Source organism: Leptinotarsa decemlineata, unplaced genomic scaffold (assembly GCF_025532065.1).
Source record: "Leptinotarsa decemlineata unplaced genomic scaffold, Ldec_3_MD MMD2_tig00026328_RagTag_RagTag, whole genome shotgun sequence".
Taxonomy (NCBI): Eukaryota; Metazoa; Arthropoda; class Insecta; order Coleoptera; family Chrysomelidae; genus Leptinotarsa; species Leptinotarsa decemlineata.
Genome location: NW_027412688.1, coordinates 37,017,961 through 37,041,430, shown reverse-complemented (window position 1 = coordinate 37,041,430; position 23,470 = coordinate 37,017,961). Strand labels below are relative to the sequence as shown.

The 23,470-nt window shown below is 37.2% G+C and overlaps 1 protein-coding gene across 4 annotated transcripts in view; it reads right to left on the bottom strand.

Annotated features, from left to right (window-relative positions):
- The window catches only part of LOC111514736 (apoptosis-resistant E3 ubiquitin protein ligase 1), a 75,433-nt gene that overhangs the window by 2,773 nt on the left and 49,190 nt on the right, over positions 1-23,470 (bottom strand). For 2 of the 4 annotated variants that reach the window (XM_074181950.1, XM_074181951.1), the window contains exons 2-10: positions 21,004-21,227; positions 17,128-17,266; positions 12,050-12,189; positions 8,619-8,759; positions 6,957-7,262; positions 4,297-4,513; positions 1,875-2,086; positions 1,224-1,572; positions 51-340 (exon numbers count right to left, since the gene is read on the bottom strand). In XM_074181950.1, coding sequence (XP_074038051.1) covers positions 51-340; positions 1,224-1,572; positions 1,875-2,086; positions 4,297-4,513; positions 6,957-7,262; positions 8,619-8,759; positions 12,050-12,189; positions 17,128-17,266; positions 21,004-21,227 — 2,018 coding nt within the window. Of the gene's footprint in view, positions 1-50; positions 341-1,223; positions 1,573-1,874; positions 2,087-4,296; positions 4,514-6,956; positions 7,263-8,618; positions 8,760-12,049; positions 12,190-14,284; positions 14,427-17,127; positions 17,267-21,003; positions 21,228-23,470 lie in introns of those variants that run through there. The other 2 variants (XM_074181952.1, XM_074181953.1) reach the window with 2 other exon arrangements.

Below are 23,470 nucleotides of genomic sequence, written 5' to 3'. Positions count from 1 at the left end.
ACAAACAAATCTCTATAACTATCGTTATACCCCAAGAACAACATTCTTACTTTGTAATGTACACGAAGACCAATAACTTGGGCCAGAAACGATCTGGTGAACCTCGCTCTTACCAACTGGCGATAACTACCTCCAAGAGCGCTCTCGTATAGGCACTTTCCGACGACTTTTCCGGCGAACTCGTAATGTCTCAGCTTCAGGTGCTGCGGCCTATCCGGGTTCGGATGAACCAACGATTGTTGCCCTTCGTGAAAACTCGTGAACAGTCCATGTTTGGCGTCAAATAATTGGGCGCAAATCAGTTCGAACCACTCTCTCCGTAAACCGCCCCAATCTATGCCTGAAAACGGTGGTTGAGATTCATTAGTCTTTGCCAAGCACTTGGTGCGTTGTGGAGGCCGAATGGCAGCCTATTGAATTCTATCTGATCAAGTTTTCGAGAAACAGTTCGTTAAATTTATGTAAATGGCACGGATACATCAACATTCAAAGTGTTCGAATGTAGGATAGACAAATCAATTTAGTACTGACAACTAAAATACAAGTGAACTTGAAACCAACTAAGTCTGGTGACTGAGTCGAGGAAAGATAAATAATTACTTAGGAAAACCTACATTCGTGGCCAATACCATGACGAATATTGGATTACATCCGATAGACTGCTGTCTTTGTTAAATCTCTCCTGCTCTGAAGAGGATTTACACTCTGAAACCAGTCTCTACCCGATCACTCGATTGAATTTAGAGAGGTTCAGCTGCCGGACGACCAAGAAGTATTTGCAAGAATTTCTCTATGGAAAAACTTACACAAATGTCTGCTCGTCATGGTATTCAACAGGGGCGCTGTCTAGGAATGTTGTGAAGCAGAATGCTCAGGTTTTTGATTCAAAAAATGTATCATCTTGGTATCATGGTGAGATAACAATATTTACTCCAATGCAAAAGTTTTCATAACACGTGAATGAGAAAATATTTTCAAACCATAATAGGAAATGTTTTCATTATCCATAGTATTGCGCTTGCAGCGCAAATGAATCAGTAGCTTGACCACCTTCCAGGCCAGTAATAATTTTCCCAAATCGATTGCCAATATGCAATCCCAACAATTAAAATTTGAAAATATGTGAATACAATCATTTTAAATGCACCTGGTGCATTACTGAAGGTGAATGACATCATAAACCTTCCAATAACCGAAAACGAAACAATTTCTCCCCAACTTACCCTGCTCTCCCTGGAAAGTGACCTCGAAATTCCTGCACCAATCAGAAACGGAGAAGTTTTTGGTCGCCTTCATGCTCGAATCCAGAAGCTTCTCCCTGTTGACTTTCATCGAGAGCTTCTCGTGGTAGTGCTTCTGGTGGTACTTCCTCACTTCGTGATAAAAGAAATCCTGCTTGTCTTTGAAAGTTTCAGAACCGCCCATGTTTTTCAGCAGGAACTGAGCGAATGTGGCGGCGACGACATTTCGTTCTCTTGACACGAGTTCGATCTTCGGCTGGCAACCGTCATCGATGGTAAAAGCGTTTGAATAGTTTTCATTGGACTTTAACGAGTGAGCTTGAAAACTGAACTGAAACGAAAATATTGTACTTGTCAAAGATGCACCCCAATGAAGGATTTTACTATTTGGAACTAAACTCTAAGTCGGTAAGATTTTGGTGTCTCGAACTTTGTGATTACATTTTCCTATAACAGTAAGATTTGATGTTGGAACTATAAAATGTAGTTATCGCTCAAAGATGCTAGAACTAAATATTTATAGAGATGAATGGTGGCTCGTCTGGTTCATGAAACCGATTAGACAGCTACCTACAGCGTCAAATGCAGGGCGATCACATAATCCGTCCAAATTCAAGGTCGGTAATTACTCACCTTGGTCGACGGACAAAGCCTAAAAGTAAACAGCCTCTTTGGTATGAACTTCAAGATGAGCTCTTTGATTATCAATTGTTTCGGCGAAACGTAGCACAAAACTTTTTTCGGTTTAGAGATCCTTTCTCCGTTGACGCCTATTAATTTGGCATCGTAACAAATGTTGTGGTTTTTCGAAGCCACGTTTTTATGGACTAGAGTGGAATCAATACCTAGAACGAAGAAAAAATTTGACAGGTAAGATAACAATGATTATTATAAATATACTTTTCTGCCCGAAAAACTAATCATATTGACAAGCCATGTCAATTTCCGAAGAGTGGTTGATATATATCAAGAAAGTATCGGACCCAGAACCGACCCTTGTGGAACTCCGTAACTTATATCGGTATACTCACAAATATAACTTGAACTACTAATGCTTCACGCCTTCGGGGACTAACCGATGGAGTAGAAGTATTCCATGTTGGACAGTCTAAAGCAGAGGTTCTCAAACTCATTTTGTCTACCACCCACTTCGAGAATTAATTATTTTCTAGCACCCCCCAATTTTTTTTACTTTAATACATCTTAAGGATCACAATCGCAGTCATTATTTCAATAATTAAATTATGTGTGTCATGTGAAAATAAGACTTTCTGATGAGGGTAATGTAATATACCATTTTGTAATATTAGGAAAACTTTCATTCGTGTTATTAAAACAAACATTTCAATTTGAATTTTAAAACTAATCTAATGTGAAGGATGAATTTGATGATTTTTAACAAGTTTGTTAATATCAGGCTTGAATTTACTCAAAAACAGCCGTAAGTCACTGCGTTCGGTAATCTGCAACCGATTTCTCTTTTGAGTGGCAACGATAATGGAAATGCTATCAAAAATCGTTGAACGATGGACCACAATCCAGGGTACAATTGCGGGATCTAACACCCAGTCCGGTATTTCCAATTTTAAAATGTCCTGGAATCGTTCTGCGAAATGACTGTGGAGGTTCTCCAAATGTTGGTAGTAAACATGCAAGTCGTCGTTGCTGAAGGACACTGCTGACAAATTAGGGAAATTGCGAAACTCACGTCTGCCCATATTATTCTTGTATAAGAGCAATTCGACTACAAAAGCAGCAATGACATTTTTTGTTTTAATCAAATTCAAGTCGTCACCTTGAAGTTGGATATCATTCTTTGAAGCGATGAGGTTGTCGTGTAATTCTTTGTTTTACAATAACTCTATTACAGAGTCAAATAAATTGTAAAATCGAGTCAGACAATTACTTCTTGATGGTAAAACGCTGAAAAACGTTTTGACACAGTTGGCTGAGCTGAGTGTTTCTTTTCCAGTACTTGAACATAAGTCACATTTTTGTCTTTTTTATCTGAATGCATTTTATTCAAATGATCTTGTACCCTTGAGGGTTTCATGACTTCATTCGAGAATGATTTTTGACAAAGAAGGTACATAGGCGAAGATGGATTTGTGGGATTTTCGATAAATCCATATTTTATATAGTCCGCGCTATACTGCCGTTTCTTCTTTTTTGCTTCCGACATAATTTTGTCTTCAAAAATGCCGAAATAAAGAATTGAGTATTAAAAACTTGCTATTGACACCACTCACAGTATTCACCACCGCACGTACAGCAGTTTACTTAGCTATTTGCTAAATAAATTCACTTGTTTTCGCAATATCTTCGAATGACAGAACTGGCTGGATGGCGCGCGCTCTCTTATATGAGGCAGCGGGCGGGCCTAGTACTTTCGAGAATGGAGACTAGAAACTTCTCGCTTCGCATTGAAGCCTACCGCCATCTATTGTACAGTTTGACAACTATCGGACAGGAAATGGTTACTGTCTAGTCCCCTAGATGGCGTTACACGAGGCAAGGCGCGTTAAGCGTAAAGGAGCGGTAAAGTTTGTGTTAAAAGCAAAAAAACATTTTTAAATTAGCCATCGCCCCCCTAAACCGCTTCAACGCCCTCCAATTTTCTCTGTGCCCTTTACTGCCCCCCTATAGGCCTCCAGCGCCTACAAGGGCGCGTTATCGTCCACTTTGAGAAATACAGAATGCAAGCAGAACTGACAAAGATAGAGAGAAATAACAGAAATGCATGAGAATAATCAACCAAAACTGTTACTCTCATTTCACCAATAATACTGTCCAAAATGAAAAATTTATTGAGCCTAAATTGAACAACTTTTAGATTATAATCATAATAGTCGAATTAGTTGAATAGTCTGAAGTTAAAGAGGCCATGAATGAATGGATAAGATCCGGAACTCGATCCACTATACATCACTGAATGCCTGGTGTAGTACTTTCCAGGAAAGTAATTATTTTCATAAATATTCACCTCCACTAAATGATAATAGTAACGTTGAATATCTTAGTACATATTTACACCTGAAAAAAAATGACCACTCACTGTTCAAGACGATTATATCAAAATCTCCATTGTGTAGTTCGGTGCCACGGTAATAAATGGTGGCATGGTAGCATCCTTCTTGAACGAACTTTAACTGAACGCTAACTCTTTGGCTTTCCCAGTCGTAATCGAGGTTGGTTGTGAAATCGTCCCTGTCATTGTCCAAGTTCGATTCTTGCGAGTTCGTGCCCAGTTGGGAGATATTCACAACATAACCCTGAAAAGTTTTGAAAATAAACAGAAGTTTTTTGTCATCATCATCAATAGTATATGTTCAAGTAACGCAGTGTTGCCAACTGGATGAACTATTGAGTTGCTACATATGAACCAAAGTTCCGCTACACTGCTTCATATTCCGCTATACTTGTATATCTGACGCAATCAGTTCGCGCATGTGTTCTATTCAAAATAAATTCCACATAATTTACAGTTTGTAGTTTGTGTACCGTTCAGATACCACAAAAGTGAACTGTCACTAATGTCAGAAATCAGGCTAATTTACAGCAGTTAATTTTTGAAAGCTGTCGTCTCTACCAAATATTTCTTAGCTTGAAATAATGAAGAAAAAAGAATTGAAATTTTCTATGTTTTTACCACTTTTATTTGTAATTAACGCAACGGCAGTTTCGTCCTATAAGGACATTTTCAAACTCATACAATGAACAGTTATACATTGAATCAGACATCCAATGTTGAGAAAAAGTTTTTTTTCGAGACTTTTTGTATTATTTTGAACATCTCCCGTTCCCGTAGCGGTAGCTCTTTTGTTCGAGCTACAATCAAATGGACTATCTTCTATGTCCACTGTAATTTGTTCCATATAATTTAAAATACTCGAGACAGTCGAGACTTTTAGTTTCAAGATATTGGAGGTTTATGATATGAATGAAAATATAAAAAAATATTCTTCTTCTCTTTCATCATGTAATGGCCTCAGCTACGTATTGACTGTGCATTCAATTATTTAAGTGTCAGCTGTCAGCTTCGAGTGCTGTACACTGCCTCTTCTTCCAAATTTTTTTCAATGTTGATCATTTGTAGAAAATTCCGCTACAATTGGCAACTCTGAAGTATTCCAACAGGGACTTCCAAACTTTGACAATTGATAACGGTCATCTTTCTGAAGTTACATCTATCAAACCACAGCGGTTCTCAAAGCGAACATAACCCATGCCATCGGTCAAATTCAGCCTGATTTATGCACCAGAGTCATGGAAAACTTGACGTTTCGGATGACTCCACCAAAAGAAGCCATGGCGGAGGTTTGAACGATATTATATTCAACACATAATTGCATCAATAGGTCTTTCAAACGAATAATAAATTTCGATATATTTGAATATAAAGATAGGAATCACTAAATGAAAGACCCTATACAGAAATACGAGATAAATAAAGACAAACTAAAAGATTTACTTTTAACAACAATCCGTGGGTTGTGCTACCTATCGGGCGCGTCTCCAGGTGGCGGATAGGGGAACGTTCAGGGAACTGGAGGGTCGCCGGACTCCTGGTCAGTGGCAGAAATAAGTAGGGCGAAGAGAACTAAAACCACCCAAAAACATTTGCAAAACATGTCACCGTGAACCATCCTACTCAAGCTGAGGTATAACGAATCGTGCCGACAGCTAAATGACCGCAGGGTGATATGCGATCGCGAACGATACCCTTGGGGAACTGGACGACACCTCATTGTGATCAGCCTACCTCTGGTAATGCGGGGCTGTGCCAGAGGTGACCAACTCTTCTCTCGCTACTCGTGGGAACACACATGAATGAAACAAACACAAAAACAGAAACAACAAAAACAAAACCCAATCCCGATGTTGGACAGAAGTGCTCACCTCAATCTAACGCGGTAGCTGGGGATGAACAGAAATGTCCATCCCAATCTACCGCTTGGAATGAGGCTGGACATAGCAGATCACCTCCTACAGCAAGAGCACTTCCTGCGGCGGGTGCCAAGAGCTCCGCCTTGAATAAAGGCAAGGAACCGGCAGTCCCTGCAGGAAAGCTCCCTCACTTGTGCACCTCCACGGAGGGAACCCCAAGAAGGTTGAAGAAGCCGCGCAACGACAGTAATGTCGCTGCACCTTCCAAAACCTTTGCGGAGGCCACCGTGAGACACCTCAAGGTTGCCAAAGAGATTGTGTGTTCTGCGAGTCTTGGCCTACACCTACCAATATAAAAGAGATGTCTCCTAGTGACCTGTTCACTTTCCTGGAAAGGACAAGATGGACGATGACCTAGGAGGACAACTCCTCGGAAGGCTGTACAATGGGTCACATGTGGCCTAAGTGCTGTGAGTCTACACTCACCCTCCCTACTCTACAGATACAGGAACTAATCGGGCTGCCTCTCAGGAATACACAAATGAACAGTCATCTTGAGTATACAAACGAGGAGATGATATAAATTCATTTTTAACAGGTATAGAACCCATAACTTCAGTTGTAGGACCTAGTATTTCTTCTAACTGAAACCACAAATGTACGGCTGCCTCCTGTTGATGACTCCGTGTATGTGGTGTTTTCTACATTTGATCACCAGGTGGAGGCACCGCTCTGATGAGCCCAATAGCCGGAAACAAGTGTCCGCCATTTGCCTCTCTCTTTGATGTTATGTCCGTGACCTATCCTCGTTTTGATTTACATGCTTACCTCGATAGGGTCGTCTCCCGCATTATAGCGGCACACGTTGCTGTACTCGTCCCTGGGCTCGACGTAGAGCAGATGCGCCACGTTGGCCGTACACACGACAGTGCTGCAGTGCCGGAGGACGACGGTCCGCTGGGCGTAGGCCGGCCCTGCGACGAACACTGTCGCGAATGGGCTGCCTGCGACGTGCTGCTCGCCCACCATCACCGAGATGCGGTACTGGCCGGCATGCCGCACCGTGAACTTCACCCGGGCTACGTTCGCGCCGTCCGGATCGGTGGAGGAGCCCAGTTCTGTTATTATCGCTAGCTGAAAAAAGAAAATGAGATTTTGTATTATTGACAAACATTACTTGGATTGAAGATGACACATTATTAGGCGCCCGGCTAATGGTATACACCAGAATTTCCGCACTGAAAGTGGAACAAGAATTGGGCGACATCTTGGTATCGTAATTCGAAAGTCAGGCACAGGGAAAATACGAGGGGTACTATTTATATTTCGGGAACAGCTGATAACAAATATTTTTTGATGAAAATGGTTTCATTGTTATTATTGTTAAATATTCCTCTTGATGATCTTCGGTGCTCGTAAATCGTTGACCACACAGTTCACTTTCGATATTCGGGAACAAAAAGAAATCATTGGGTGCCAAATCAGGACTGTACGGAGATGAAGCATCAATTCGATGTTTTGACTGCTCAAAAATTCACCTGTTTGACAAGACGTTTGTGCAGAAAATGTCAAACATTATTACGGTGTTGTCATATTTTACCTATTGACATTAGTGTTGCCAGTTCCCGAAATATAAATAGTCCTCCATCGTATTAGCTAATCAAAAGTGGTTCAATGACAATTATCTAAATCGGTATATAGGCAAATGTGTTTGGGTCCCAGTATTAGATTTTTGTGAGGGATTCATGAAATTGTATGTCTATTCCACACGAAATTACCCCAGAAACATCCTATAATATAGGAAATGAATTTATCAGAAAGTGAATAATGAACCTTTTAAACATTTGTTCAGATAATCTGGTGTGAGTATTCGATACATTTTTTGTTCTATTGAAGAATGTATCGTTCGTTTAGATTCTTAAAACGAATATAAAACTACAAAATACTCAAATATAAAACAATATTGGATAGAGAATCGAAATACCCATTCTGTGCACGCCATCTATTGGAAAACAACCTTGACTTCGACATGGAACACAACGTAATACACATAGAAAATGAAGAACAAAAATGAAACCTGCTGAAATCCCTGGAAATTAATAAACGTAAGCAATCAAAGAAGGTAATTTCTCACCTCTGTTAAATTCATTTCCATGAATTTACCTGATTTGTACCTGCTAGAACCTGTTATTCAAACTGCATGTTTGCCAATTAATATTATTAATTAACAAAGGTCGACAATTTGTATTGAAAAGGTCACTTTGCCAAGGAAAAGTTTCCTATTTTCCTGCTCCATTTCTCGTGAAGCGTTAAATTAGAAAAAAGATCCAATCGTAGTTACTATCCAAACCGAGAAAGTCAATACAAATTGAGCCAAACTGAATGTGATGACACATCTGTCTGCTCTTACAAATTCAAAGACCTATTGGTAAACCAGAAAAAACATCAGGAATGAGCAGCGTAGGAGATGATATTAATCAAGTCAATTACCTTTTTCGTTCCTCCACAAACATCAACACTAAAATTGTCAGTATCACAGATTGGATAAGGCTGTCCGTTACGTTGGTAGAATTGCACAGTAAAACATACAGTCTGTCCCACCGGATGAGGACATGACCATTGAAAATTAACCTGGAAAAAATAATTGATAATTTGTTGAGGTATTCCCATCTTTGGGAGACTAAATGTCATCTAATGATTTCTTTTTCGCTGCTCATTTTTCATTAAGATTTTTTCAAATCCATCAAGAGTATTACTTTATTCCGTTCAGTTTCTTCAAAAATTCCTAAATTATCTTGTATAACTGTTGAATAATAATGGATTATTTTGTTTGTTTGAAAGTAATTGACAATGTTTCACAGTGAATTTTACAGAAAAGAACTTCAACGGAATGGTTATTCTAAAATGATGGTGGAACAGACTTTGGCTAGAAGAAAGCAAGAGTCTCGCAAGGAACAGAAGCCGTCACAACCAGTGCTGGCCTTTCCCTAGGTCAGAGGATTTTTGGCAGTGATAAGAAGAATTGGATCCAAATACAACAGCAGAACCTGCTTCAGATCCGAGATGAGCCTGGATCTGAATTACGGATACCAAGCTCATGTTCATAGTCTCTGCTGGAGTCACTTCTGTTGGTCTGGCCGATGTAAGTTCTGGAGCAGGTGGAACATGGTGTTTCGTATATGCCTTGTGCCTCATTGGGTTTCATGTCCTTAGGTTTTTGCAAAACGGAATTGATTTGATTGTTGGCTGTGAATACTTTTGATGTATCGTGCCGCTTTAAAATTCAGCTCACGTTGTCGGAAACTTCATGAATTTGAGGAAGGCTTTTGGGTGGTCCACCCGTCGGGCTGTTTGGGATATGGGTTACGGATTTGCAGAAAGTGGATGGATCTTTGCATTTGGGATTCGGGATAGTCATTTTGGCGAAGAGCGAATTTGAATTCGTCTAGTTCCTTGGATCCATTGTGGCTGTCAGTGAGTCTGATAGACCTGCACACCCCGCTTCTGCAAATCACAGTCCTGTTCCCACTACCAACTTCACTCTTGCTCCCACCACCAGTCTGCCTCCTCACTCGCCCACGGACAGACATACTGAACCAGAACCTGTGTACCCACAGTCGACACTTGAGAGTAGGCAGATTAGACCTCAGTGTAGTCATACTTGAAAATAGCTTCAGAGTCAGACGAGGTTCAACTCGGATTGCTGACCCCGGAACAAATAAGATCCCAAAAAATTAGTTGTTTCGGATCAACGGTTCAAGTCAATATAATTTTAACATGAAAATCAATTTCAGATATTTGATTAATCAATTTTTTATTTGATTTTAATTTTATTAATTCAAAAATATTATTTGTGAAATTATAAAATAACAATAAAAAATTAATTGGTGTTCCGGCGCGATTTCTTTGATTCCAGTGGCGCATTTGGTTTTTCAGCTACAGGAAAACCCGGAGAGAGAGAGAATATACTTTATTGTCATAAGATTGATCTTGTGGACAAAGTTTCACTTAATCTATAATGCAATTATATGTAAAAACAAAGTGCATTTATTTTCACTCATACATATTTCACTCATACATAAAATCAGTTTGTATATATATATATATATATATATATATATATATATATATATATATATATATATATATATATATATATATATATATATATATATACATCGTACAGTATAGTATGGTCTGTCACTTAAAAAACTTTTCACAGCTTTTCTGAAACATTGTAAAGATTTTATTTCTGTTATATTCTTTGGCAAATGGTTGAACATTTTGCAACCATTATAGATAATGGAATCTCTGATGAGTGATGTCCTAGGTATTGGCAACTTAATGTTGTTGGATTGCCTTGTCACATAATGGGTTGGTGAAGATTGAAATGTGTTCGAATATTTTTTTAAATATTGTCCCACTCTTCTGTAGTAGTCAAAACTTGTGCGAGGTCTCACCTTTTAACGTGTGATTCCTAAAACGGGTTGGACGATTGCAAGTGAAAATTGATCGTTCAGACTATGGCTTGAACCACCGACTAACACGGTAGTCAATTCGAGTGAGTGAACAGAGCACCCACGTCGAATTGCCTGGCTACCGACCGACTATATTTACAAAATGTTACATGACCTTCATATTTTATTAAATTCGTAATTTATAATAATCAAATCCTCCAGCATAATACTAGAATAAGAAATAATTTGTATGTAAGTAATTGAACATCAACACTGAAACACTAATGGGGAATGTTCCTCCTGACGAAAATCAAGTAGTTTTCATAAAAGAGCTCTAAAACAACGCATTTTAAACTCATCATTTTAACCTTTTTCTTTAAAAAAATATTTAAATACTCAAAAAAGAGGAATAAAATAATGCATTCAACATTTAACGGGATTCGTTTTTATTTCATCATTTGGCAACATCGGTTATAGCTAATAAAGGACAATGAATCTGTTACCTGTATGAGACAAACAAAGATGACATATATTTCAGAGGCGTGCTGTTCTGTTTACTTTTGTTCCAAGTTCCGAGACATTCTGTGACATATGACATTTTGTGCACCTAACCTATCTTCCTCTATATAAATAAATAACAAAACAACTGTTGTTTATGTGGCTTGTGGAGGTGGTTTTGAACTATAATTTATATTTTGCCTTAATTTTTGATTTATAAAGATAATTTTCCTTTTTTAAAATGGAATATCTAGGTACGTATAAATTATTTCAATTTGATATAGGCGCTGTTGCCAATATGTGAATTAGAAACATATACCTTCAAAAATTAAAACCCAACATTTGAAACATTGATTTGAATACTTTTCGAAGTGAATTTGAAAAAGTCATGAATTAAACTCAACTTTATTTTGTTCAAACTTGCATTTGCTGTAATAACCCAAATTGAAAAATGTTCCCCATTATCAAAGGATTTATTAAGTATAACAATCTACCTGAAAAAGTAAAGTCTTCTACCAGTCTTATTGTGTTTAAAAGAAATTTATTAAATCATTTAAGGGATCATTAAGGTGATACCAAATTATTATGTATTTTTTTGTATTTTTAATTATTGTTTGTAGTATATATTAACAAATATTAGTAGATTTTTTATTTTATTATTGTGTTTATATGTATATTGATGTTTAACACTATTATCTTTGTTGTATATTAGGATGTACCCCTATTTTTTTTGAAAAATTAATAATAATAATTGATTAATTTATTGCTTTTGATATTTCAATAATATCGATACTATTTCTTCTTCCACATATTTAAAAATTTTCACAACGTTTTTACACAACGCAAGTCTGAAGTTGTAACATTAACCCAGAAACATTGTGACACCCTTCCAAACAAACAATATTTTGATCTAGGGAATCTATTGATGTATGAAAATATAGTAACGATAACGACAATGAAGTTTACCTTACAGTTCGAAGGTAACAGGTACTTTCCAGTAACGTATTGCAAGAGGGAATGTTTAGCTTCGGGTGCTAGGGAAGGCTGTGTCATGGCTGCCAGGGTGACCAATCCGGCGACAGACACAGACACCACCAACATGCCTCCTGAAATCAACAATTTTAGAGATTTTTTCATTCAGTTGCAACAACGATCAACACATTCACTTCTTCTTCTACTATCACTCAAGGTGGATTCATGCACCTACTCGTTATCCTAAGATATAGTCGCAAATTTCAAGTTTAGAAAATAAATGTTTGTAATTTTTTATTACTAAACATTGTCAACTCGTACACTATGAGTAAGTATATAAATATGTTTAAGGCTTTCTTCGTCGCCATCTTCACATAAAAAATGTGGTAAACTTTCAAATAAAGGATGAAAGTAATTAATTTCAAAATAAATTGTTTACAAACATGTGTTCTATGCATGACCTAAACATTTTTGTGATGAGTTTCCCACATTTTATGTATAAAGATGGAGAAGTAGAAAGGCAAAACCTTCCTTTCCCAAAAAACTAATCTTTCCCCTAATCTAGCTTCACTAGAATTTTATTTTTGCCATCAATCTCTGCTTCGATCGAAAAAAAAAACAACATAACCTAAAAATGTAGTTACGTGATTCGTATTATGTGTCAAATATTCATGTTTCTCCATGAAAAGTCCTGAAGTGGAGTTATTTCTCACAATATTGAAAAAAACAATACAATTTTCAGCTGTATAGCATGATTGAGACTCGGGATCTACATAAAACTCCTTAGTTTCGATAATATGCTATAACAGACACTTTTTTTCAAAGTAGCGCCATATTAAATGTGTGTTTTTCGACGTATACAGGTAACGTTATGAAATTTGTATTTTTGAAAAGGTAATAAAAGGTACTTCATGTCTAAAAGTAATAATACACATATCAATACGAAAAATAGTTGAATTGGATAGAGTTGGAATATTTGGTTTTTGTCAAAAAAAATGTGTTTTCATTATATATTCGCCTTAAATTAATGGAAAGGTAGTTAAATAATTTCTTGCTATTAAAAATGATAGAATTTTGTGTGAGGTGTGTGTGTGCTAGAGGTGTGAGAAGGGAAACGGGGTAAGACTGACGTACACTAAAAGTTGAGGTGTTGTTTAGTTGATTTTTATATTTTTTGTGGATAAGACACACTGTTTCCAAAATAAAAGACACACTAAGGTTAGAATTTTTTGCTTCACAAATAAGGGGCGACATTTTCCCAGAAACAAATCCCATAACGTAAATAGGACTCAATTTGTGCAAAATAAACTGATCTTGTGATAGTAGTGTCTAACTCTCTTGCAACAACTCTCACTGCATGACATCCTGCTGCTAATCTTTTACATAAGTAGTCGACATGGGAATCAAATTTTAGATTTTCATCAATGAAGAGCCCTAAAAATTTGTTTTTCTCCAAATTTTCAATTTTTACATTTTCCAAGTGTACTTCCCCTATGTTACATCTGAACGTGACCACATTTGTTTTATCGATGTTGAATGATAAAAGATTGGAATCACACCACTCTTTCATCCTTCTTATGTCGACGATGATTTGATCAAGTAAATTGGAGGCAGTATTGCTATGCCAGAGGATAGTGGTGTCGTCAGCGAAACATGTGAATTTAGCACTTATGTCAACATGGACTAAGTCTTTGACATAAATGAGAAACAACACCGGTCCCAAAACGGAACCTTGTGGAACCCCACTGCCGATGAAACGTTCCTGTGATGAAATTCCATCTAATAGAACATTCTGCCGGCGATGAGAAAGGTACGTCTCAAACCAAAGTAATGCAGATCCTCTAAATCCGTAAACTTCTAGCTTGCGAAGAAGTAGCATGTGGTCTACACAATCGAAGGCCTTGGTTAGGTCACAAATGGCCGCCGCAGATTTATTATATTGTTTTTCTCGAGGAAGGATATTACTCGTTTTTTTACCAGTTTTTCTATAACTTTAGAGAAGACGGGTAGCAAAGCAACTGGCCTAAAATTAGCTGGGTTGTCAAGATCGCCTTCTTTATGTAGAGGAATTATTGTGGCAATTTTCAGACACGATGGGAACATACCTTTAGAGAATGAGAAATTTATTGCCTCCGCCAACGCACTCAAAGCCCTGTCAGAAAGAGTTATCAGAATTTTTAAGGAAATGACATCCCACCTCACCGAACTTTAAAAAAAAAATATACTCACAGTGACTGGCCCCAAAACGGTCTTCAAAACCTTGACCGAAAATATTGGCCGATATCACGAAACTGTCTCGAAGATTACGAAGCATTCTACAACACCTGGTCAGTCCATTGTACAGCTTCTACTTATCGAAAATTCATGTTTTACTTCAATATGAATCGACTGGCGTTTACAGATAACGTTCCATTATTTCCTAATTATGCCTTTAGATAATTTTCCGTTCGTTATAGCGGACGAATAGAAACGCTCAAAAAAAGAGATAGAACTGTCTGTAATTTTCCGAAGAAAAATTTGATGCTGGCTAGTTAATTGAAATTGTTTGCACCAAGTTCAGAATAACTATTTTAAGAGAATGAAAGCGTTTTTTCGGTCTTTTTGGCCGTGTTCTGCAGGTTTTTATGCCTGACGTTTCGTCTACTACTGCGGTAAGCATTATCAATTGCGATGTTGTAACAGTCGCAGTGCCCGAGTTGGTAATTGAGTTGTGGCTTGATTTCCTGACCTGGATTACCTGACCTGTTTGATATACCATTGAGTACAGTTTTTTTTAAACTAATTAATAAAGTTTATTGTACGGTTTTCACTATAAACGGTTTTACAAAAACCGCAACACGTGTTTCGCTATACAATACCTTCCTCAAGCGTTTACGCATCAAATAAACTGTATTAATTGGTGTTAATATGGATCATGGCCAAAAAACCCGAAAAATAGCTTTCACGCAATTATCTCCGGCAGTGAGAGTTTACATTCTTATTTTTAGGGAGTTTCGAGTTTTCTAAAATCAACACATACAGTGCATTACAGTTAAAACAAGCTAATCTGAATATACTGAAAAAAAATTGTGAAACACATCAACTTCGGTTTTCAGGGGGGCATGTTGAAATCAATGATAATGATAGAGCCAGTTAAAGAAGAAGTATCTAATATTACCGAAGAAGACTGGCAGAAAAGGATTAAAAAAAGTAATTTTTGTTGAAAAACACTATATGGAGATTGAACACTTCCATGTCAATAGTGAAAATGAATTCGTTATTGATTTAAATGACGTCAGTGATAGTGAAACAGAGAATATGAAGAATATGGAGAATTATCAGAAGCTATATATATATATATATATATATATATATATATATATATATATATATATATATATATATATATATATATATATATATATATATATATATATATATATATATATATATATATATATATATATATATATATATATATATATATATATAGGAATAATGAAGGGAATGAATCGGGTATAGCAGTCAGAGGCAGAAAGATTGTAAAACTCTTTTTTCTGTTCAAGCTTTCGAGGCGTTTATTGTCTCTTCATCGGGAACTCTACAATAATTATTGAATAAACAGACGGGTATGGACAACGTGTTCATACTTACGAAAGTGAGGTTAAAATGAAGTTAACACATAAGTAACAAAGAGGATCCTCATATATGTATGTCAAGATTAAAATTGGTTAAAAACATGTAATATTCATTCAGAATTTTGCAATAATGTGAGATGATTGCACGAATAATATGAAATAATGAATTTGAAAATTGAAATCAACAGGTAGTCAGACATGATTGACACGAAACATTAAGTTTGGCAGAATTTCTTGTTCTGAGATGGATGAGATGATGAAGGGGTGAGATGGATGAAGATATTATTCATCTGTTAACGGAGGACATAGGGGCCTTATTCGACAGAGTGTCGGGGCCTTCTATATCGGGAGGGGTCGTCTACAGCGTAATCTATAGCTTCCCTGACTAAAAGACAAAATGACGTTATCCATCTTGATTTTGTTCTGGTTGAAGCCTGGCTCCCTTCCCCTTTCAACTGGTGTTTGCCAGAAAGACAAACGGGTCATGACTGATGTTTGATGGTGGCATGAAAGTCCTCAGACATCCATAACGCCCTTCGCTGTATACCCCTACCTGGCTGGGGTGAGATGGATGAAGGTATTATTCATCTGTTAACGGAGGACATAGGGGCCTCATTCGACAGAGTGTCGGGGCCTTCTATATCGGGAGGGGTCGTCTACAGCGTAATCTATAGCTTCCCTGACTAAAGGAGACAAAATGAGAAAAACCAAGAAAGTACTTGATAAAAATAGCTGCGTAAATGCAAGCGAAACATAAGTGGAACCACCTATTGGTGTGACACCCAAGTCAACTTGCCAAGTTTTTATGTCAGTGATGGTGATTTAACCAATCAACCGACAACTGCGGTAGCAGAAATTTGGGAAGCTAACCTGAAATGCCATCGGAAAACGAATCCACATGTTTCTAGAAATGATATGAAATCTAGAAAGGTTATATAATAGTTATTGTGATTCTTAAATAATCAGAAATGGTTATTGAATAACAAAATCAGTTACCTCCCTAACTATTTTATTAAAAGGGAACTGCTGGAAGGTAAGGTGCACTATATCGTTTACTTGAACTATACATGAAATGTTTCTTCCCCGATTGGGGCTTTGTTCAAGAGATGGAGCTGTTGCTAGTAAACAATAACAGTTATATGATCGATATTCGTTAGGAGAGTAATGGCCATGCTTCAATTTTGTTGAGTAATATGCTTCTGTCCATTTCATATACCCAATTTTTCAACCTGCTTTTAAAGAGTGCCAAACCCCCTACAACCCCTTCAATGATCTCCGAATGGAGATACAATAATTTCTACAATTTCGAAATTATTTCATCCTGCAACTAATTCTCTTCAATTCTCTGCATCGCACTACTAGTCACCTTTCGAGTCCCAACTACTGCATTACAGAGAAATATGAACATTGTAATACGAACATTCAGTGGAGAGTGAATTTCAAAAAAACACACACCCCATGTCCATGCGTCTTGGTGGTTACTGCTTTTGACGACTTCGGACCAGAGATCGGCTTTGAGCACCTCCAGTCGCTGCTTGGAAATCGGAAGAGACTGTCTGGCTGTCGACCACCTGGGGAAGTCTTTGTTGAACACCTAATTATAAAAAAATTATGTGATTAGTGTTCGAGTATATATTATAACATAACTTAACTATATATTGAGGTCAGAATCAAAATACAACAAGTAGCTCTTTCAGGGGAGTTTTTTTATTCAGTTTGTGTCGGAAAGTTACTTCTTTGCATGATCTACACATCTATGGGAATGGGAACAAATACCAGCGTGGTTCAAACAGAATTGGCTGGTATCTCAATCGCCACAAAAGAAATAACCAGGAAAGGAATTTCTGGCAAAAACATAACAATCTGCACTTATAGCAGACAAGCCCTATTAGCCTTGAACAGACAACGTGTTACCTCAGGGCTAGTACTAGAGTGCCTCCAAGATTTAGCCAAAGCCTCGGTAGATAATAACATTATCCTGAAGTGGGCTAAAGGGTACGACAGGAGTAGAGTTGATCGCATTGCCGACTCTTTAGCCAAGGAAGCGGCTGGACTAAGAATTTTAGGACCCAGTGGCATCTACGGCTTGATGACTTCGACAATTCCGGAACTAGCCAAACGTCACACCCATACTCAATCCCTGAAGACATGGGATGGAATCAAAGGATGTAATCTTGACAGGATCGCCCTGGGCGACCTTGGGAAGCTGGCACCGAAGAATATCTGGCGATGAGCAGGAAAAATCTACGCTTAACAGTAGGATTTCTGACTGGCCACTGTCAACTAAAGATCCACCTCCATATTATGGGGCTAGTGGAGGAAGGATGTGAGGACAGGAAGATGAATCTGTCAGGCATGTCCTATGCGAGTGTCCGAAGTTATCATCAATAAGATAGTGTGTGCTCGGCAAGTCTTGGCCTACACCTGCGATATAAAGAAGATGTCCCCTAGTGATCTGCCCACCTTCCTGGAAAAGACAGGATGAACGATGACCTAGGAAGACAACTCCTCGGGAGGATGTACAATGGGTCCCATGTGCCCTAAGTGCTGTGGCTCTACACTCACCCTCCCTACTCTACAGATACTACAAATACACATATATGTATAGAGTTACTTCTTTTAAAATTGACGGCTTCTTTCCTGTCTTTAAAAGATTCCATCATATTTTTGTATCAAGATAGAGTAGTTGAAAGCCAAAAACTTTCTTTCCCAAAAAGTCATTCATTTCACAATTTCACCAATATAGGACATTGTTTTGCTTTCCGACAAAAAACACATTCATTTGAAACACAAATACAAAATATATGGTTAATATAATGACAATATAAAAAATTAAGCAGCATATATACTCTACATAACAACATATATCACTTAATCCACCCCACTATCCCGAAAAGTATTCCCCACATAAACAACTTCAACTTTTCAAGATTTTACGCCACTACCATCACACGAATAAAAATGAACCATGGTAAGTTCCCTGCACAACTAATATAACAGTGTTTTTAGCTACACCAAATGAAAAAATATACGACATAATTCTGAAATTCATAATTATATCTATAATATCAATATTAAAAAGTAGTTACCGGTTTAATGCCGGGGAGGGGGGGGGTGGGTTAAAAAACATATATCACTATATCAGTAATGTTTTCACAGAAGTTGACTTTTTATTCAGTAACTGAAAAATAAACACTTCAAATTGAATGTGACTGTTATGACTTTTTAATAACACACGTTATGTGACTCAAAATGAAATTTGGTGTCACCTTATATCACTCATCCACAAAATACATATTTAAAAAAAATTGACTGCCTTCATTTCGCCCTTCTTTAACACCCATTATTTAATATTATATAAATTCTCTGAAAGAACAAATACAATTAAAATGAATAACTGAATTATCCCTGAAATAGAATTAAAATAAAACGAATAAAAACAATCAAGATGAAAGATGAAAATGACCACAGAGTAAAGGGAAATGAAAATAAAATGAAAATGAGCAAAAAAATGAAAAATTGAACAATTAAAAAAGAAATTCAAATTAAAAAAGATTTCAAACCAAGATAATTCACGACGTTTCGATTGTTAGTATCCACAATCGTCTTCGGCTAATGACTGGACTATTCCTCCGAGAGATGACTATTTATAGGTCATTCGAGTACTTTCACCTATCCCTTCTTCCCTCTCTTTTTCCGCTTGATTTCAGGTTTCCATATGTTGCGTATCTCTACGCTAGCTTGGCTGAATTGGCGTCATTGGACAACATATATGCAGCTTCTTTGAACTTCCTCTTGAACCAGTGTTCCAGTGGATGATATCAGCTAAGGACCCCTTCAATCATGCTCTACTATTCCCAATTTTCAGGTTTCTCCTCGCTGTGTGTTTCTCCTGTGTTCGGCAATGCGGACTTTCAATGTCCTCTTAGTTTCACCGATACAGAATTTGCCGCACTCACAGGGTGACCGGTAAATGCAATTCTTGGAATAGCAGTCCGCGTTTGGTGGCCTGGTTTTCGTGAGGCTGCTACGGATAGTGTTTCCGGATCTTAAGCAGGTACTGATGTTGTACTTGGACCCAAATCTGCTTATCCTTTCCAACAATCCTCTGACGTAGGGAAGTGAAAGCACTGGTTGTGACGGTTTTATTTCCTTGTGAGGCTCTTGCTGTCTTCTGGCCAAAATCTGTTCCACCATCACTTTGGAGTAACACATTCATTGAAGATCTTATTTGATGATGCCTAATTCCTGCTCGAGACCTTCCTTCGTATTACAGAACCCGAAGGCAAGATCCACTATAGTCTTAATGATTCCTCTCTTGGTGTATTGATAGTGGTTGGATTCGTGATTCAGATACTGTTCCGTATGAGTGGGTTTTCGGTATACAGATGTTTCCCACTTAGTGTCGGTCCTCTTCACCAATACGTATAAGAATAGCAATTCGTTGTGGACTTCCTTCTCCATTGCATGTTTATCAGCATCATATATTGATTTTATAATGGTTTAACGATTCTGATTTGTATTCGGTTTGGAAAATGTAGGATTTTGTTTATATTCCCGTAAAACATTGTAAGTCGAAACGCAACACACTCCAATTTTATCGGAAACTTTCGATACGACTTCGTCGACAGTCGATGTCTCAATTTCTTCCATCTCTTTCTTGAACACATTTAAAATCACTTCTTTCATCTCAACACTCAAATGTCTTTTTTTGGATCGTTTCCTGGCTGGACTCAGAGGATAGCTCACAGTGTCATCATCAGTGTCTGTACTGGACATCTTGGAAAACAATTTTAAACAATATACTATAACGCACGCCACACAAACACGCAAACGACTGATTACAACCCTGTGCTGGTACCGAACTCGTACCAAGAAGGCGAATTCACCAATGAACGCTGCCCTTTCCATCTGACACTGGGCGATCACGTGAACATCACGCTTCGGTTGTTTTGTTTTACTCTATCTTGGATTTGGATAGACTTTATTTAGTTCTGTATTCCCATGGTTCCATATCATGAAGGTGTCGTCAACCTATCTCAACCAGATTGCCTGACCTGAAAGGGGAGCTAAATCCAGTGAATACGATGGCTGAGGCATGACTAATCTTGTTTTTGACCAAAAAATTACGAGCAAGCATTGACGAGTGAGAGAAAAATGATGAGACAAAGGTACTGTAAATATACAACTAGTAATTTTGAATGAATCGTTCTGAGTTTTTTGTTGTATCGACCAAGTTGTCATTTTATTTTTCCAAAAACCATAAAACTATTCGAACTCAACACTTATGCAATTATGCATTTCTTCTGAACGAATCGTGATGACACTAACCTGTTTGGCCTTGCCGTCCTCCAACCAATAGACGTCCTCAAGTCCCGTCACCTCGATGGCCAGCAATTTGGGGTAGTAAGTCTGGAGGGTATGTTTTGAAAGCCACTGGCGGAGCACTAGACGCTGCTGCAGGTGGATGGCTGCTTTTTGTAGTCGCTGTTCGTCTGGGGCTGGCAGTTCTGGCAATTCATCCGGCTGTCCGCATTGAGCCAGTTGGGATATGCCTGGAAAGGAGGAAGATCTCATGAGTTTTTGGCTCATGCAAAAGTAGTCCACATTGATTTTTTTTTTAAATTCAACTAGATGGATTTATAGTTTAGGAAAATAGTAAACAATTAATTGATTTTTTTGAAGGCGTTAAAGTGGTTACTTCTATCCGAATTTTAGCATTTTTACCTTCCTAAATTCATAATGAAGAAACGATTTTTGCCTGTGAGTAATTTTCGATATATCTTTGATGTCATATCAAAATTAAATAACGTTTTTAGATCGCCGTTACAGAGTGAATAATTTCTGAAAAAAGTATTGATTTTTTCTGACATTTTTCTCCAACTTCATTTATACTGATTCATTGAATGAACTTATGATTTGGAAAAATATTTTTTTATTGTTTTATATGCGTTGAAATGGTTATTATACCCCGAATTTAGGCAATATTTAGCTTTCCAACTCTATAATTAGTCCGGTCAATTTAGACATTCGAAGCTACCTAAATTCCCACCTAGCTGAAAATCAGTAAAATTGTTTAAAATATGATCAAAAATATAATTTGAAAGTTCCCCGTCTTTCCCCTACAAGGAAAAAATTTTATTCAAGGTCAAAGGCCAAAAAAATTAGTTTTCGGGATTTTCAGTAAAACGGTGAGTTTTGTCAAAAAATACTTCAGTCAAAAATTGTAGATCATAAAATTATTTACAAAAAATGTATTAATACTTTTTTCCTACGAGCCACCATTTTTGAGATATAACGATTTAAAAAGTTGTAAAAGTTGTAATCATCATAATATGCACACGTTTCCACGCCACCTATGAGGTAATGTACTTAACGAACGCGTTTTTTTACGTGGTTTCTCCAGTAGGCCTATTTATTCCACGGGTCTGTTTTATATGAAACTATTGCAAAATAATGGATATTAGCAGAGATTAAAAGATAAAAGCAAAAGATAAAAAGTTTTAAAAAAGTAGTGAAATTTAATCGTCCGAGTCGTAACTTTCAAATTCTTCTTCTTGATCTTCTTGTTCTTATTCGTCGTGTTCTTCTTCTTCTGGTTCTTCTTCATCTTCATCCTGAGTACATTTAAACTGCGTTAATAGCGATGTATCGCATGTCGCCTCGTTGGAATCAGTTGCAAAAAATTGTGTTCAGCAGTTTTTCCTGAATTGTTGACCAACTTCCAACCCCAGTCGGTAGGGTCTAGCTGATAACCAAGCCACACTTGAACTTGGTAATATACCCGAAAAAGATGTTGATGAGCAGCCACGCACACAGTTGAACAGGGGATAGATGTTGTCTCAAGGTTACAATGGCGTATAAATTAAGGGACTGGGTTTCATTTTAGAAAAATAGAAAAATATTTTATCATATATTATAACTACAGAGATGTATATACGTGGCATACTCATGCATATTATGACGACTACAAGATTTTGAATCGTTATATCTCAAAAACGGTGGCTCGTAGAAAAAAAGTATTGATACATTTTTTGTAGATAATTTTATGATATAATTATATGCATAATTTTATGAATCGAATAAATGAACGAATATCTATCTATCTTCAATAAATATCAACTATGTTTCTTTCATCAATTGAAAAAAACACACTAATATCAATTCAAATTTGAAAGTGTTTGTAGACACCATAAAATTTTTCAGGGTACACAGCTGGTTCTATTCCACACCTGACACCGTATTATACAAAGTGAAAGACCGATCGCGGTAACGAAACGAACACAAATTCATTAATTCCGCTTACTATGCATTGGGGAGGCATGAACGTAAAACGAAGCTCTACGGTTTCTCATTGATTAACAGTCCGGTCAGCATTGTTCTGCAAATCAATTTACAAATACAGAAATTCTAATGGGTATTGTACACACTTATGAACAGAAATTTGTTTGATTATAATATTTCCGAGAATTAAAAAATCAAAATAAGTTTAAAGACTGTGTTGAGGAGAGATACATAAGTTTTAAGTAAGTCTATACTTCGAATTGAACTTCACCTTTCTCAACGTCTCTACATACTAATATATGAGAAATTTCTGTCGGAAATAAATACTTTCCTGGCTAATACACAAATTTCAATTAGTACAAACAAAAACGTCAGTTTACCATAAAAAACTGGAAAATGAAGGAAATATAACATTTCTGGTTGTTCTGGATGACAGAAAAACTAACACACTGTTCAATGTTCATCGCAAACCTCAAGCTGATTGGTGTCCCAAAACAAGAACTATCCGGAAAAC